Raw genomic sequence first — 17,688 nt, forward strand, 5'->3', positions numbered from 1 at the left:
TTTTTTGAGTCAGGATCTCACTCTGTCACCCAGGCTGTAGTGCAGTGCCACAATCATGGCCCACTGCAAGCCAGAAACTCTTGGATTCAAGGGATCCTCCTACCTCAGCCTCCCAAGCAGCTGGGACTACAGGTGCATTCCACCACTCTCAGCTAGTTTTTTTATGAATATATAGAGGTGGGTTCCCACTGTGTTGCCTGGGCTGGTCTTGAACTCTTGGGCTCAAGCCATATTCCTGCCTCTGCCTGCCAAAATTCTGGGATTACAGGTGTGAGCCACTGCACCCGGCCTACTTAGCTATTTTTGAAACAAATAAATTTAACTCTCTTCTACCATTGCTTAGGTGATTTATTAGGCTATGGGTGTCCTATTTGGTTTTTAACCTGATTCCTAAATTTTGAAATCAGGAAAGAGAATGGGGCATTGAGGGGCAGAATAATGGTTACGCAGGTCTTACCAAGCAGATCCTTCTCTCTTTCCAAAGTTAGAAAATCCAGGCAGAGTAATGATTGGAGCACTCAAGAATATAAAAGTACCTAAAAATAAGCGGAAGCAAATTGGTTTGCAACTTGAGGATTATTTATGAATAGGAAAACTGGCAAATGTCCTCTAGGCAAGGAATTTTATCTCAACCAAATCAGTAGATCATAACATATTCTTCCCTGATCTTGTATATTTTTAAAGTAGCTTAATCTTTAGCAGAGTAGCATAGTAGTTAGAAGACTTGTTCTTCTGTATATGCTGCCCAGACTAGCATTAGCATCATCTGGGAGCTATTTAGAAATATGCAATCTCATGTGCCATTACAGATCTACTGAATCTAATCTTTAACAAGATCATCAAGTGATTTGTATCACAATAAAGTTTGAGAAGTACATACTGGTTTTTTAGATCATAGATACTGGAGACGTACTGCTCAGGTTTGAATACTGGCTCTTTGAGGTTATTTGAAATTACTGCACTTCTATAATTTCGTTTTTTAAATGAAGAAGATAATAACATCTACATAGGATTGTTGTGAGGATTAAATGATGTAGTATGTTTATTTAATATACATAAAATATTGCCTAGCCCAGAATAAGCACTATATATGTTGGCTAATAAAATTGTCTTCATTATTTTTTAATTTTTTAATTTTTTTTAGATATTGCAGATGATTCTCATTATTATTCTTAATCAAATGTCAGCTGAATTTTAGACTGCTTTTGTGTACGTCTGTACCTTGTTATTCTTACTGCCTTCAGTAAACAGAGAAATAAATAATGAAGTTAGGAAATTTAAAGCACAAAGATAACAACCAGGAGTCGTTAATGTTCAGTATCTAAGGATAAAACTTAATTGTGAGATATTAATTCTTTTCTGAAATAATACTGAGGCTGATCTCAGGGCAAAGATTCAAAGGGCTTTTTTTTTTTTTTTTTTTAATACTTAAGAGACCTTTTCAGGTACATTGTAACAAAAATCATGTCACTAAAAAATAGAATAATTTTTTGCATTTGGTTTTTCACTTTGAAACTCATGCCATAATACTCCAAATCTTTTCCTAAATTGTGAAAACACAATAATTGGCTTTCTTAGACCAAATAGGGCTTTAATATTAGAAGACTTTTCCTCTATAAAATCATTTGGGTTTGAGTTCTATTGGAGGGACTTTTGTTTGTTTGCTTGCTTATTTATTTGAATGACTATATGTTCCATTCCAAATTCTTTTGTAAAAAGGTATTATGTGATTTGTATGCAAGTTTCTTTACAATATATTTGCACAGAAATATTACTGTGGTCATCATCCTTACTTTGTCATCAAGTAATTCATTAGGGCTTGCATGGTCTTACCATATTTTTGTATCACTACTTAGAAAAAAAAAGTCTCTCAGATCAAAGCAGGTGTGTTCTGATGGCTAACTAAAATAAATAAATAAATGGAGACTCAATGGAGAGACCACTAGATCTGTATTTGTGACAGAATCGTGTCTCTTTTTCTGTTGGTAGTGACTGGTTGTATACACATGGTTGTACAGCCTGTCAGAAACTTTGTCTCCTCTCCTCCCATCTTTTGTTTTTCTTCTGTGCATCTTAAGAAAGATGACATTTGTAGCTTTTTTGTGTAATTTCTCTTCAGCTGTGCACTGTTGTAGTTATTCCTTATGAGTAGTTTTAAATTAAATGTTTAATGAAAACAAACATTTAATGATTTTGATTTTCAACTGTCAGTAGTAGAAAAGCTGAAGAATTTACATTTACTGTTGCAGTTTCATTTCATCTGCTTTGTACATGAGTGTCTGATTTCAGTTGATAAGCTTTAAAAACTACTACGTGTACTGCTTTTGTTAAAGACATCTGTGCTTTTGAGATTTTTTAAAGTTTGCTTTTTTTGCTTTAGGGTTTTTTTATTTTCTGAGAACTGACTAAAGCTTTTTTATTTCCATCTGCCATCCATTTAAAACTGCTCCTTTCCTCTTCATGGATTATAATCCTTACCCTAATTCTGCCTTTACACTTGTTCAGGATCACAATCTGCTAATACCATTGGTGGTAAGAATCTATAGACTTTATGTGTGCATCTATTGTTTGATCACCTATTTTCATTATGAAGAATGGGTTCTATTCAGCAGAAATTCTTAACATCATAGTTTATCATTTGTAGTCATATTGGGGCAAAAATTGCCAATTGCAGTTTTTCTTTGGCCTGTCTTATTACCAAAATCCTGATTTTTTTAAAATGACACAGATTAATACCATGGATGTAAACGTTCAAAAGAAACAGGAGCTTTTGTCATGCTTTGAAATACTATAAAAAGTATAAAATGATAGTTTGAAATCTATAGGTAGCACAAGAGAAAATAGGTGTTCGATGTCAAGTTTTGCAAATATGGATATTTTCTGGTACCATGCGATTCACTGGATACATCATGACACTTTTCATTAACTCTGGTTTTCCTAAAAGAAATAATTAGCGTTGGTGACTCTTTACTGGGGAAGGAGCCTTGGTATTTTTTTCTAAGTATGAATAATTCCAGAGTGAGTCATAGGTACTAGAATTATCACACTCTTGGTAGGAATCAGGAGTTTTGCAGAGGAGAGGGTAATGATTAAAGCAAAATGAACACTGACAATTTTATTTCCTAGGATAGGCCAGGAATGAATTTAAATGTATAGAGTACACTTACATAATTCTGATAAATTCAGTAAATCTAGAGTAGAAAGGAAAGTTTACTCTGTTTCTGAACTGCAAGTTTCCTATCTGCTGAATAGACCCACATTTCAAGAAATTCTGCAGTCTCTCCTACCCACACTTCACCCCCTAAATTTATATTGGTCTAAATAGAATACCATATTGTATGTGCTCAGTTCATTATTTATACTTTTTATATTGTTGCAAGTTTTCCCATAAAATATTCCATTGGCCTATCTTGCATTGTGAGTTGTGGCATGTTGGGTGTTTGGATGTTTTTGGTGTGTATGTTTAGTTTAGACACTGCATGGAGAAAACAAGTGCTGTATATGAGTATCCTTAAGGTTATATTGAAAGAAACTGGATTTAAAGATTCTTCAGTTGAAACATGAAACATTCAAATGAGCTATTTTAAATAACTTGAATAATTTCCCTACAATAATTCAGAATTCCTTTTGTACAGATAGTAAATTGTTAATTTTATTGGAGACGCTGCTTTGTTTTACAATATTGCTGTCACTAATAGGAAATAAGTTTCATTTTGTATGCTGGAACAGTTTAAGAATTAAGCAGGAATATAAATTGTGCTCAGCAGGACCATGCCAAGAAAACTGTAGTAAGAATCACAGATCAGCAGCCCATGGACTATGTCTAGTGTATCTCCATTTATGTATTATTTGGCCCATAGAACATGATAAAAATCTGGAAATATCAAAACTTTCATTTTTTAAAAATCCCATGACCTATCCACTATTACCTCAAGACAGAAGTGGCTAGAAATAAAAAGTCACCTCCCACTTCAGGAAAGGGCAGTGCCTGCACTTCCATCTTGATCAGTCGTCTTACTACTCCCTGCTTTACACAGTGCCCTTCTCGTTTCTGACATCCTGTGCTTATCTCCATTGGCATTTGAGTCTTTGTGGAAATGAAGCCTGATTGGGTAAGACTGTATAACATATAACTGTACAGCACTCTTACTGGGTAGAAGCAGTGCCCGCGAAGGGAAAATGTTGCTTTCATGAAGATTTATTTAATTGCAAATTTAATTTTTCTTTTATTCCTCTGAATCTAGATTTAGATTATATCTTAAGAGTTCTTATCTAGTCCATTTTTCTATTCCACGTACACATAAAGTGCTTTGATTGACATGGTGCTTATGTCCTTAACATTTAGCCCTTGCATTTCTAGTTTAAAACCATGTTTTTAAAACTTTTTTTAAACCTCTGCACAGTCTCTGAAAAGATTTTGTCTAACTTTACCTGTGTTCCTGACCATATGTCCACCTTCCAAGACTTAAAAATTACCCATTTGAAAAGAAGCCAGGTACGGTGGCTCACACCTATAATCCTAGCAGTTTGGGAGGCCGAAGTGGGCAGATCACGAGGTCAGGAGTTCGAGAGCAGCCTGACCAACATGGTGAAACCCCATCTCTACTAAAAATACAAAAATTAGCTGGGTGTGGTGATGGGCGCCTGTAATCCCAGCTATTTGGGAGGCTGAGGCAGGAGAATCACTTGAACCTGGGAAGCAGAGGTTGCAGTGAGCTGAGATTGCGTTATTGCACTGTAGCCTGGGTGACTGAGTAAGACTCCATCTCGTGGAAAGAAAAAAAATAAAAAAGAAAGAAAAGGATCTGACTTATTTGATGTTTGTCCTTACTCCTCTTCAACCCTTAGTACTTCCTTAACCCAGAATGTCACCACCCAAGAGCTCATTGCTATTTGAAGACAAATAGCAAAAAACAAGTTTCTTTTTCAGCTGGCCCAATTTTATCAGCATTTAAAATTTAATTTGGTGGCCAGGAGCAGTGGCTCAAGCCTGTAATCTCAGCACTTTGGGAGGCTGAGGTGGGTGGATTGCCTGAAGTCAGGAGTTCGAGACCAGCTTGGCCAACTTGGTGAAACCCTGTCTCTACTAAAAATACAAAAATATTTAGCCAAGCATGGTAGCCCATGCCTGTAATCCCAGTTACTCGGGAGGCTGAGGCAGGAGAATCGCTTGAACCCAGGAGACAGAGGTTTCATTGAGCCAAAATCGCACCACTGCACTCCAGCTGGGCAGCAAAGCAAGACTCAGTCTCAAGAAATAATAATAATAAATTAAATAAATAAAATTTAATTTTGTTAAGTTAAAAATTATGTCCAACAGTAAGACAGATAGCTTTGCTATACCCATTCAGAGAAATCTCAGCAGGTAAACTGCTTTAAAATGAAACAGATTATCATTATTATATACTTAAAAAAAAAATAGTGATAGAATTACTGGGATTTTTCTTTAAATACAGTCATGTTCTGCATAACCACGTTTAATCAATGATCACATATGTGACAGTGGTCCCATAAAATTATAATACTGGGAAGGAGGTAAGGCATAAAAGACTACATATTGGGTACAGTGTACCTTGCTTGGGTGACAGGTGCACCAAAATCTTAGAAATAACCGCTAGAGAAGTTATCCTTATAACCATACACCACCTCTACCCAAAAACTATTGAAATAAAGTTTTAAAAAATTATAATACTGTATTTTTACTGTACCTTTTCTATGTTTAGATGTTTTTAGATACACAAATATTTACCATTGTGTTAACAGTTGCTAACAGTATTGTTAATGGCATACTTTATAGGATTTGTAGCCTCTGAGCAATAAGCTATATAGCATATAACCTAGGTCTGGAGTAGGCTGAACCATCTAGATTTGTGAAAGTACACTCTATGATGTTCACACAATGATAAAATCTCCCAACAACACATTTCTCAGAATGTATCCCATTGTGAAGTGACACATGACTGTATATGGCTTATTGACATTGAACATGATAGCCATGTATTGTCAGATAAGTGACTCCTTTGGAAATCTTGTATACCATTGTGTTCTAAAAATTAGAATAATGTTGTCCTTATTAAACATAGTGTCTTATACTCCCCAAACTGAAAGTATATTTTAGGTGATTTACCATTCAGTGCTCATATATGTAGTATACCTTTTTTTTCCAGGTTATAATTATATTTAAATCTTCCTTGGTCTATTTCCTTTGAACTTAGAACCTGCCATACTATCACAGTTTTCTCTTTATTATCAGTATTTCTTGAATTTTTATCCTTTCAGCAAATTCTCTTGGAGTTCACATCTTAACATTTGTATGTGTGTTTGGTGTTCAGCTGGTAGCCGGTCCGGGTCTCCAGGAAGAGTTCTGACTACAACAGCCCTGTCCACTGTGAGCTCTGGTGTTCAAAGAGTCCTGGTCAATTCAGCCTCAGCACAAAAAAGAAGCAAGATACCACGGAGCCAGGGCTGTAGCAGAGAGGCTAGTCCATCTAGGCTTTCAGTGGGTAAGATTTTTTTCATGTGAGACATGTGACTTTTTTTTTTCCCTCAGGCTTTGGCAGCATTGAAAACTTTGGAATAAGATAGTTACAAATTCAACAATTGAAGAATAGGTCATGAGTTGAATTAGGTATCTTAAACGTATAATTCAGGGCCTGGTATGGTGGCTAACGCCTGTAATCCCAGCACTTTGGGAGGCTGAGGCAGGGCAGATCACTTGAGGTCAGGAGTTTGAGACCAGCCTGGCCAACATGGTCAAACCCCATGTCTACTAAAAATAGAAATATTAGCCAGGCATGGTGGTACCTGCCTGTAATACCAGCTCTTGGGTGGCTGAGGCAGGAGAATCACTTCAACCCGGGGGTAGGAGGCTGCAGTGAGTCACGATCGTACCACTGCACTCCAGCCTGGGCAATAGAGACTCAGTCTTTAAAAAAAAAAAGCCCTAAAACAAACAAACAAAAAAACCCTGTAACTTACAGGAGCTTTGAAAAATATAGCTAATATTTTAAAGGAAAAGGTTATTATGGAATTTATAACATATTTATTACATATACACATACATACCCAGTTGCTTGTATATTTGACATTCATGTTATAGTTCAGTCCTATTCAAATACTTTAATATTTTCTCTGTGTATTGATTAGGTTACTTACAATTTCAGGTAATAGAAATGACAGTAGGCCGGCTTAAACAATAAAAGTGGATTTATTGGTTCTTCTAACTAACGGTGCGAAGATTGTACAGCCTTCAGGATTGATTAACATTGCTGTCATGAACCCAGAATCTCTCTATTTTCCCTTTCTCACACTCTCCCTTCCTTCTTTTTTGCTTTATCAACCATGTTACTGACTTTGTCCTTAGGATAGCTGCTACTTGATCCGTCATTTCCAGAGCAAAAGGTCCCTAATTATTCCAATTTATTTTTAATAACTTTTTTACTGTTTTAAAGATTACTTATGTAACTTTAAAAAATATTCTCATATTTAAAGAAAATACTCATATATGTGTTTCTTGTTTCATCAACCTCAATCGGAAGCTCAACTTCCATACTTTTCCCTTCACCTTCCACTCTATTAGAGTTATCAACTTTTACATTATTAAAGTTTACACATACATTTTCTTCTATATCCACAAGCAAGTCTTATGTCCTTCTTCCATAAGTTGGCTTTAAAAGATAAAAAGCTATAAATAACATATACTGTGTTGCGAGTAAATGAATGTTGTTTGCAGCCAAGACACATAGTGTACTATGAACCCTTTTCTTCCCAAAGGTACGCTGAGTGTTGAGTGTTAGGGACCACTTGAAGGAGAATGTTCCTGTTATAAAGAGACGAATTCTCTTTTCTTGCAGTCTCCTATCAGTTATTTACAGTTTTACCACATTTTCATTTGCTTTGTATATAGAAAGTGACTAAGAATAATGTGCACTTCTCATATCCTTTAGTATTGCTTTCCCTTCAGTACTGCTGAAGGGAAATATGCAGTTCCTTATTTTTTCCAGATTTTCTTTATAGTACTCTCTGGTTTAGTTGCTGTCCAAGCCTCTTGCTCAGCTATCTTCTTGAGATTCTCATTTGCTGCTTTCCTGGTTTGAATGCACTACCTCCTGGATCCTCTTTCTCTTCCTTTGCTCTTTTGCTTTGCTCATACACATTCTCAAATAAATTCCTTAGAAATTTTGTGTAGGAGTGAAGCTTTTTGAAACCTTACTTGTCTCAGAATGTCTTTATTCAGTAGATGGCACAGATTTCTTTTAAGCCTACAGATTTTGAATTACTGTTCCTAGCACTTTTTCATTTATGCTGAGCCTGGTATTGGGCCAATAAGCCTCTGAAGTTTTTATCTAACTAATTCACTTCTTTTTGTTTTCCATACATTATTTTAAATTTCTCTACTTCACCTTTAGTTACTCTTCACCCCTGTTTATTGTTTATTTCTTTCTGTATTTGTGGGTTTTTCATTTGTGAGGAGGTGAGAAAAAGAATGGGAATTGAAAGCATTGGCTTATTTTTTCCTCTTTTGTTTCTGTTTGTTTTAGAGACAGGGTCTCACTCTGTTACCCAGTCTGGAGTGCAGTGAATACTCATAGTTTGCTGTGGCCTTGACCTCCTGGGCTCAAGCAATTCTCCTACCTCATCTTCCTAAGTAGCTCAGGCATGTGCCAGCAGGCATGTGCCACCATGCCCAGCTAGTTTTTGTATTTTTTTGTAGTGAGACAGGGTCTCACTATGTTGCCCAGGCTGATCTTGATCTCTTGGCCTCAAGCAATCCTCCCTTCTCACCCACCCAGGTTGCTGGAATTATAGGAATGAGCCACTGCACCTGGCATTTTTTCCTCTTTATCTTGAACTAAGAACTTTAGAACGGGTATTTTACTTTAGATTAATATTTGATAAGTATACAGTTTTCTGTCTATTAAAAATAAGATTTTAACCTAAGATACCAAAAGTGATAGAAGCCTCTATAATTCAGTGAACAAAGAGAAAAATTGAGTTTTACACTATTGTACAGTATGTTAAATCTTTTTATTTGCAGACTTTTTAGTTTAGCAAAATACTATTTACCTTTCTAATTTCATACAGACTAGAGGACCATATTTAAGAATTTAACTATATTCCTGGTAATGCTTCAGCAAAAGTAATTTCTTCTCAACCTTAGAAAAAATTAAGTTACGGATCAGTTTTTAAGAAAGAAAAAAAAATTTTTAAGATGCAAACTCTGTTCTGTTTTCTCCCTTACTATGCTGCTGTGGCTTCACACCAGCCCGAAGCAGTCGTATTCCTCGACCAAGTGTGAGTCAAGGATGCAGCCGGGAAGCTAGTCGGGAGAGCAGCAGGGACACAAGTCCTGTTCGCTCTTTTCAGCCCCTCGGTACGTATTTGAGCAGGTGTTGTGTGCATTGCTTATCCCTTATGTTATCACTATCTGATAACTTCAGCATACCTGAGATTTAGCTTTCTTTGTCGACAGATCTTTCTCCCTACCCCTTTTCTGTCATTTTGAGGAAAGGAAATTATATGTTTGGGAAATTCCTTTGACTTGATTTACGTGTCTGAAATGAATATGTTAGTCATTGTATTAACAGATTACCTTCATAATCAAGTAATGTCACACATTTAAACTTCGGAATATTGAAGTCTAGATTTTTCTTAACAAGTAAACCTACAAATTTAAAGATATTTAAATATATAATCTCAAGTGAAATGTGAACTAGTTTGATAAATACTTTTGTCTTTTTCATTGGAAATGTTAACATTTCAACTTAGATCATTTAACTTAGGTTACTAAAAAGAATGCCACAAAATAATATATGAACTACTTATTAATGGGAGGGATTAACATTTTTATAGTATTTTATAGTTTAACAGTCATTTCCTATGAGCTACTGCTTTTGTATGTCACTGCTGTAAAACTTGTTTGTCCCGATTATATTGTATTGTAGCTGATAGTAATACCATATTTACTTCAATTGCAAAAATCTTAAATGATTTTTTAAACCTTCAGTATTATAAGGATAACTGGAGAAGTACAGTTTTGTATGTACATTGAGAATCCTTAGAATTTCTGCATGATCCTTCAGCATTTTAACTAGTACTTTGTTTATATGCACAAGCCTGTAACCATTTCAGATTTTTTGCTTTAACACAGTACAGTTTACTGTAACATTTAGAAGGTTGCTCTTCAGACTCTGGAATGCTCAGGGAGAACGTAGTTCTACTTGTCCATTGGAATTCCTATTTCCTCAGATATGTATGGTAGTACAGAATTTCTTTTTCTTTTTCTTTCTTTTTTCTTTTTTTGAGATGGAGTCTTGCTCTGTTGCCCAGCCTGGAGTGCAGTGGCACAATCTCAGCTCATTGCAACCTCTGCCTCCCAGGGTCAAGGGATTCATTCTCTTGCCTCAGCCTCCCAAGTAGCTGGGATTATAGGCATCTGCCACCACACCTAGCTAATTTTTTTATTTTTAGTAGAGACAGAGTTTCACCATGTTGGACCAGGCTGGTCTCGAACTCCTCACCTCAGGTGATCCACCTGCCTCGGTCTCCCAAAGTGCCAGGATTACAGGCGTGAGCCATCGCACCTGGCCAAGAATTTCTAGTGGTTAATTTCTCGTTCTCTGGACCATTTGGCTCAAATAAACTAGGCTTTCCTGTACTGACTTAGAAAACCCCATTAAAGCTAGAGCCACAGGAATATGCTCAGCCCTTATTTATGTTCCAGCCCCAGTTGCCAGAGAGTTTCCCTCTTTCTTTTCCCTCTGCGAGGAGGTGCCAAAGTAAAAAGAACTGTTACGAATCACTAAGGCTGTGTGACAGGTACTTTGTCAGAGATATTTTTAGTTCATGTGCAATAGTTTGTCTGTAGAATACCTGTATGTGTGTGCTGCGCACACATGTATACATGGTGCATCCTCATGGATATACATTTAAAGAAATCCCACATGTGTATAAAATAATCATGCCACTTTTAGGAGCTGAGGGAATTGGACTGGGTGTGTGGTGGTTTAAGAATGTATGTTGTAGGCTGGACGCAGTGGCTCATGCCTGTAATCGCAGCACTTTGGGAGGCTGAGGTGGGTGGATCACCTGAGGTCAGGAGTTCGAGACCAGCCTGACCAACATGGAGAAATCCTATCACTACTACAAATATAAAATTAGCCTGGCGTGGCGGTGCATGCCTGTAATCCCAGCTACTTGGGAGCCTGAGGCAGGAGAATCACTTGAACCCAAGAGGCGGAGGTTGCAGTGAGCCGAGATGGTGCCATTGCACTCCAGCCTGGGCAACAAGAGTGAAACTTCATCTCAAAAAAAAAATGAAAAGTATGTTGTCAGGTCACATGGCTTCGGTTCATTCCCCAGCTATATGACCTTTCTATGCCTGAGTTTCCTTATCTGTAAAACAAGGGATTGTTTTGGAGACTCATAAATGAAAAATACCACTGTTGCCATTACCACTCTGCCTCTTCCCGCTGAAGCTCTAATCACATACTCTAGAAACCATTTAATTACACTTCAGTGGCAAGGATCTAAGATTTCTTTCTTTATATAATGTTGCATTTATATAATGTTGATATTGCAGGTTATTCAAAAATATATCAAGAAGAAACCAACATGTGTTTCTGTACTTTGTAAACCTGTACAGTAGTTAGAGATTAGAGGGAATTCATAATACACTACTAATTACTGTAAAAGTAAACATTGTTTAATATGCCAGTTCTTAAAGAAATATTTTGTCTAGTCATTAATATTCTAGATTCATCTCAAAGGTTCCATTTGACAATTTAAAATTACTTAAATTTTGTTACTAAAGGAAAGAGTTTTCCTGATTCTCATGGAAGTTGCTATTTGCGCTGAAGATGACTGTTGTCATCTGTGCAGGCTACTGCAAAATACCATAAATTATGTACTTTTAAATGACAGAAATATATTCGCCATGGTTTGGGAGACTAGGAAGTCTAAGATTAAAGAACCAGCAAATTTGATGTCTGATGAGGACCTATTCCTTTGTTCATAAATGATGTCTTCTCATTGTGTTCTCAAATGTTAGAAGGAGCTAGCTAGCCTTCTGGGGTCTTTTAGTCATAGTTTTGGTAGAATTGGCTTTTTTATAGCCTTTTTATTTACATATGGGTACTGCATAGCAAAGGCAGCAGATTAGCCCTGTTTATTTTGCAGAGATGAAAGGTAGCATTCCCAGAGATTAAGTTGTTCTTGCTATTCCCATTCTCTGCTACATTTGCCTACATTCTTTTTTTTTTGTTTTCTGATGGGGTTTCACCATGTTGGTCAGGCTGGTCTCGATCTCCCGACCTCAGGTGATCCACCCGTCTCGGCCTCCCAAAGTGCTGGGATTACAAGCATGAGCCACTGCGCCTGGCCTTAATTTTGCTTTTTTTTTTTTTTTTTTTTTTTTTTTTGAGACAGACTCTTGCTCTGTCGCCCAGGCTAGAGTGCAGTGGCGTGATCTCTGCTCACTGCTAACTCCGCCTCCCAGGTTCAAGTGATTCTCCTGCCTCAGTCTCCTGAGTGGCTGGAATTACAGGCGCCCGCCACCATGCCTGGCTAATTTTTGTGTTATTAGTAGAGACAGGGTTTCACTATCTTGGCCAGGCTAGTCTCGAACTCTTGACCTCATGATCTACCCACCTCATCCTCCCAAAGTGCTGGGATTGCAGGCATGAGCCACCGTGCCTGGCCTGCCTACATTCTTTGGTCTTTTCTATTACTTGTTTCTTTGGTGGAATCTTATTGTTGCTTATGCCTGGCTATTGTTATTCAGCAGGTGAATCACATAGCTTATTACATATTTATTTGTATTACAAGTTTAGTGTGAGGAACCTAAAGCATCAGAAATAAATCATAGCTGAGCAAAGCTTAGCTTCTCTGGAACTTGCATCTTTAGTTTCCATTTATTTCTGTAACCAAGATTTCTTTAAAGGCTTACTTTATTTCAAACACAGTGGTGCCTCTTACCTGTTATTGTCATTCACAGATAACTATTGATTCCGTAAAATGTTTCAAAGATTTTTGTCCACTAGACATTTCTAAACTTGTTCAACTCCTCTTCATCATTTTAGAAATTATTTCTGTTAGGTCAAATTAAAACTAATAATGTATTTTAGTTTATATTACTACTTAGACCAGTCACCTTTCAGGCAGGGCTAAACATTTTGTGCAGTATTGTCTTTGTTTAATCTTCATTTCTTTCAATCTTTTTGATAATTTTCCTGTTTATTAAGGCTGTCCTGTAGCAAACAAAAGAGTGACTCATGTTAAAAGTATTTTAACTGCTCTGATATATCTGAGGAAGAATAACTTTTTAAATTAAAGTAATATATTTTATTAAATATTAAAATACATTTTTTGGCTGTTCATTTCTGTATGTAAGAGAAAAGTTGACTTTATGGTATTATGCAAAATATGCTAAATTTAGATTTTAGAGCAATATTTCACAAATTTCTGCATTTTAGTTAAATTAATATTTTTTATATTCAAATGTGCCTTGATATTTCAATAATCTACTGAATGCAGAATTTATATTCTGTGAACCATTATGGAAAATGTTAATGTTAACAAAATGAGGTGTATTAACTTTTGAACAATGTTAAGGTGGTACATCTACTGTTTAAGGGCAGAAGAATTGAAAAAGCACCGATATTGAAGTGTATCACTTACTAGTGTGGCTATAATCAAATTAATCTCTCTCTAGGCTTTAGCTTCCCCATCTGTCTTAGTTTGTTCAGGCTACTGTAACAAAATAACAAAGATTGTGTACTTTTAACTGACAGAAATTTATTCGTCATCGTTTGGGAGACTAGGAAGTCTAATATCAAAGAACCAGCAAATTTGGTATCTCTCAGATGAGGACCCATTCCTTTGTTCACAGATGATGGCTTCTCATTGTGTTCTCATATGTTACTAGGGGCTAGCTAGCTTTCTGGGTTCTCTTTTATAAGGACACTAATCCCAGTTATGAGGGCAAATTGCCTCTTAAAGGCCTCATCTATCTCCTAATATCATCACCTTGAGGATTAAAATTTCTATATGTGAATGAAGGGGGTGTTGGGGAGGGTCAGTCAGTTAGACCATAGCACTATCTGTAAAATTGAATAGTAATTTACTACCTCATTGGATGTCAGAATTAAAGGAGATAAGATTTTATTAGTTACTAGTTACCATAGTGGTTTTTTTTTTAAACTATAATGTTCGTTTTTTTTGTTTCATGCTTGTACTTTCAACATTTCCTTCCATTTGAATACTTCTTTTGTCTCCTGTAGGCCTGTCTGTCCACTTAGGTGTAAGATGTGTTTTTGTGTCAGGAATGATGGTGCAATGCTAACGTTCCATTGCCCTATTTGGCAATACTCTTATCATTAACTATAAAGAATAACACCAGTGTTAACTAACTCTCCTTGCCTGACAGTAGTGCTGCCACTATTCCTTGTTTCTGTGGTAATAGATGAGGTTTGTATGGTCCTGTTATTCCAGCCTCCAGACACCATTCCAGATCAACTGGTGCCCTCTACGCCCCCGATGTGTATGGGGCCTCAGGTGAAGGATGAGTACATTTTCACTATCATCTGGCGTTCATCTCAGATTTCATCCTTTTCAGTTTCCATTAAATAATATTCATGTTTTAAAATTGATTTCTTTTTATTGTTTAAATTTAATTTGTTGGAGGATAAACCTTTTTTTTTTTTTTCTTTTCTCCCAAGCAGCATTTTCCCCATTAGCAACTGCATTGAGCATTTTTCTCACTGGTATATGGACATTTTTTTTTTATAACCTGTTATGTCATTTTTAAATATAGAATTGTTTTATGTTCTCATCTTTGTATATATGTTTAAAAAAAAAAAAACCAAAATGGTGGATGAAGTGTTTTAATTGTAAATGATGGTATAGAAAGCAGTTGAGGGGGATAGAATTCATCTCTGGTTTGTCTCTGTATACCTCAGAATATCGGGCACATAGTAGACACTTAACAGCTATCGAATGGAGCTCTCTTAGTTGTAGAATAAAACCAACTTATCTGGAAGTAGAGGAGATAATAATTAGAGCTTATTTTCCTTGTAAATTCCTAGTGTGGCTTCATTGATCTCCCTAACCACTATTGGTTGAGGATTGATCTTTGTTCCTGGTTACTCTGTGGTTCAGCCATGTGGATGAGATTTGCCTGAACTGATAGAGCTGGATTACAGGGCTATAGACTTGGAAGCCCTTAATCTGCAAGCCATGTTTTCTTCTACCTTGTGGTCATAAATAAATAGCAACTGTTTTTTATTTTTCACACATTGTCAGTAATTTTAATTGCCTTTACCCTTTTATTTTGCCAAAAACTAAATGTGCCCAGAAAATACAATATTGCTTTTAAAATGCTTTGCCCCATTGGTTTTTTTTCCTTCCCCCGTAAGGGTCTTAAAGTTTCCCAACCTGACCCTGTTATATTTATGACTCCTTCAAAGCTGTTTTCCTTCTTTTGATTAATTAGGTCCGGGTTATGGGATCAGCCAATCAAGTCGACTGTCGTCTTCTGTTAGTGCCATGCGAGTCTTGAACACAGGTTCTGATGTGGAGGAGGCAGTAGCAGATGCCTTGGTACTCTTCTTCATTTTCTTATCATTACAGATGTCCCAATTATGAAACTATTGAATGAGTAAGCCAGTCCACCCATGTGGGAAAGGGGATGGGGAGAAATCAGTGATTAAATCTAAAGATAAAATGTGGGCAGTGTATAAAGCAGAACAATATAATTAATTCTTGATCTTTATTAATCAGAATTTTATACCAGGGCCAGTATTACTGATGAGTTGTCAGAAGTATAAATATAGATGTCTTTAATATGATAATGTGCTTTATACACTATAGTATATTTAAGGAAAGGGTAGATAAATTAGTATTTAAATATGTGAACTTAAAAGCATGTAATTTTAAGGCTAGCTGAAGCATTGGTATTTAGGGATTATTTTAGTTTGAGGTGGGATTTTGTTTAGTCTTTTAATTGTGTTTTTTGAACTAAAAGTACAACCTCAAGGTAAATTATGATTAAGACATAATCATATCTTATAGTTAGATATAATTCATGATTCTTTATGTCTGACACATTAAACTGAGATTTAAAAACACATTCTATAGATCCGTGATAGCTTGTCAGAGGATTGCTATACATATATCATTGTTGTTTTTCTCACTTAAAATTATGTAAAAAGTAGCATTTAAAAAAATGTATGTAATTAGCTTTGGCTAATTTCCCACGTCAATTGAGTATCATTTCCTCTTTCCAGTTATATTAATCCTATGTTTGAGAAACATTTACTCAGTTTCTTGCCTAGAACTTATAAAAGACCTCATCTTTGTTTTGAAATTAAAAAAAAGAATATATGCTTCTTAAAATTGAAGATCCTATCTTAACTAGTGTTGATATAGTACAATGTTTGCCACAGATTTGAAAAAGCAAGTTTTTAAAAATATTTGTTGGTAATAGCTATAATTTATTGACTATCACATGTGTAGTTCTGCTCTAACCATTTCATTGTGCCGAATTTTTCCCATTACCTCAACACTGGATTATTTTTTATAAATTAATATAATTAAGTGGGGACTTTATTCTCCTTAGCATGGGATATATTGATCGAATCTTGTTCTCATGATATGAAATTAGTCAGATGTTTTAGATTTACTATTCCTCATCCCTGTATCTCAAATCATGTTTTCTGGGTTTTTTTAATTGGATAATTTACCAGTTAAATTCTGCTTACATAAATGTTATACATTGATCGGGTTATTCTTGAACTATTACTTAGAACACTGAGATGGTGTGTTTGAACTATATGAGGAATGTTTAACTATCAAGGCTAAAGTTTGACTCCCAATAATCTGATTCCAAATACTTCAATTACTTACAGAGCACAGAAGTTCCAGTTACAACTACCAATTTTTAGGAAAAAACTTTCCAGCTCGTAAGCCTAATTTGTGCTGGAGAAAATCATAGAAATAAATTTAACGTTGGAAGTGACAAAAGGATCCAACTAGGAAGAACATTTAGGTTTCTTTGAGAAAACTGGTTATGGGAATATTTTTGTAGCATCAATATTTCTCTTTGAACTAAAGAATATTGACAAGATTAAAGATATAGCCTGCTAATAAGCAGTTCTTTGTACCTATGTGTTTAAAAAAACGTAATGTTTATAGGCATTGTTAATGCCTACTTCACTGTGCTGTTTAGCAATATGTTCTTCATTATTTTCAATTTTTCTCTTTAAAAATTTACTGCTCTCAGCTCTTAGGAGACATACGGACTAAGGTATAGACATTGCTATTTTCTGACATCTTATGATACCATAACTTTTTTTTTCTTTCATCAATTTAACAAATGATGGTCTTCTATTAAAAATTAAAGTAGAAATAATAAACTCCTTAGACATCTATTTTTCTGTAAATATGGTTATCAAGAAAGAGAGACTGCTTGAATAATGTCCTCTGGAGGTGCTGGTTCTTTCAGCTTGACTATTTCATCCAAATGAAATGAGGTCATTCACACTGACATCTATAACAAAAGTGATCCTAGAGCCCAACACAGGAAACATTACCGTTCAAAATTAAGTTGGCGTCTCTAAATCAATATGAGGTTTTTGGTGATGGAAACATCTCTTAACACTATATTGAATTAACTTTAAATAATTTTTTTTT

At 35.7% G+C, this 17,688-nt stretch overlaps 1 protein-coding gene across 50 annotated transcripts in view; it reads left to right on the forward strand.

Annotated features, from left to right (window-relative positions):
- Positions 1-17,688, forward strand: part of CLASP2 (cytoplasmic linker associated protein 2) — a 239,241-nt gene that overhangs the window by 130,911 nt on the left and 90,642 nt on the right. For 9 of the 50 annotated variants that reach the window (XM_021666448.2, XM_021666452.2, XM_064378525.1 and 6 more), the window contains 6 exons: positions 2,506-2,532; positions 6,333-6,503; positions 9,266-9,373; positions 14,491-14,553; positions 15,491-15,597; positions 17,279-17,302. In XM_021666448.2, the coding sequence (XP_021522123.1) occupies positions 2,506-2,532; positions 6,333-6,503; positions 9,266-9,373; positions 14,491-14,553; positions 15,491-15,597; positions 17,279-17,302 (500 nt within the window). The remainder of the gene's footprint in view (positions 1-2,505; positions 2,533-6,332; positions 6,504-9,265; positions 9,374-14,490; positions 14,554-15,490; positions 15,598-17,278; positions 17,303-17,688) is intronic. The other 41 variants (XM_064378527.1, XM_064378529.1, XM_064378533.1 and 38 more) reach the window with 7 other exon arrangements.

The sequence above is a fragment of the Aotus nancymaae genome, unplaced genomic scaffold (assembly GCF_030222135.1).
Source record: "Aotus nancymaae isolate 86718 unplaced genomic scaffold, 86718_ANA_hifiasm-v0.15.2.pri h1tg000019l, whole genome shotgun sequence".
Classification (NCBI taxonomy): domain Eukaryota; kingdom Metazoa; phylum Chordata; class Mammalia; order Primates; family Aotidae; genus Aotus; species Aotus nancymaae.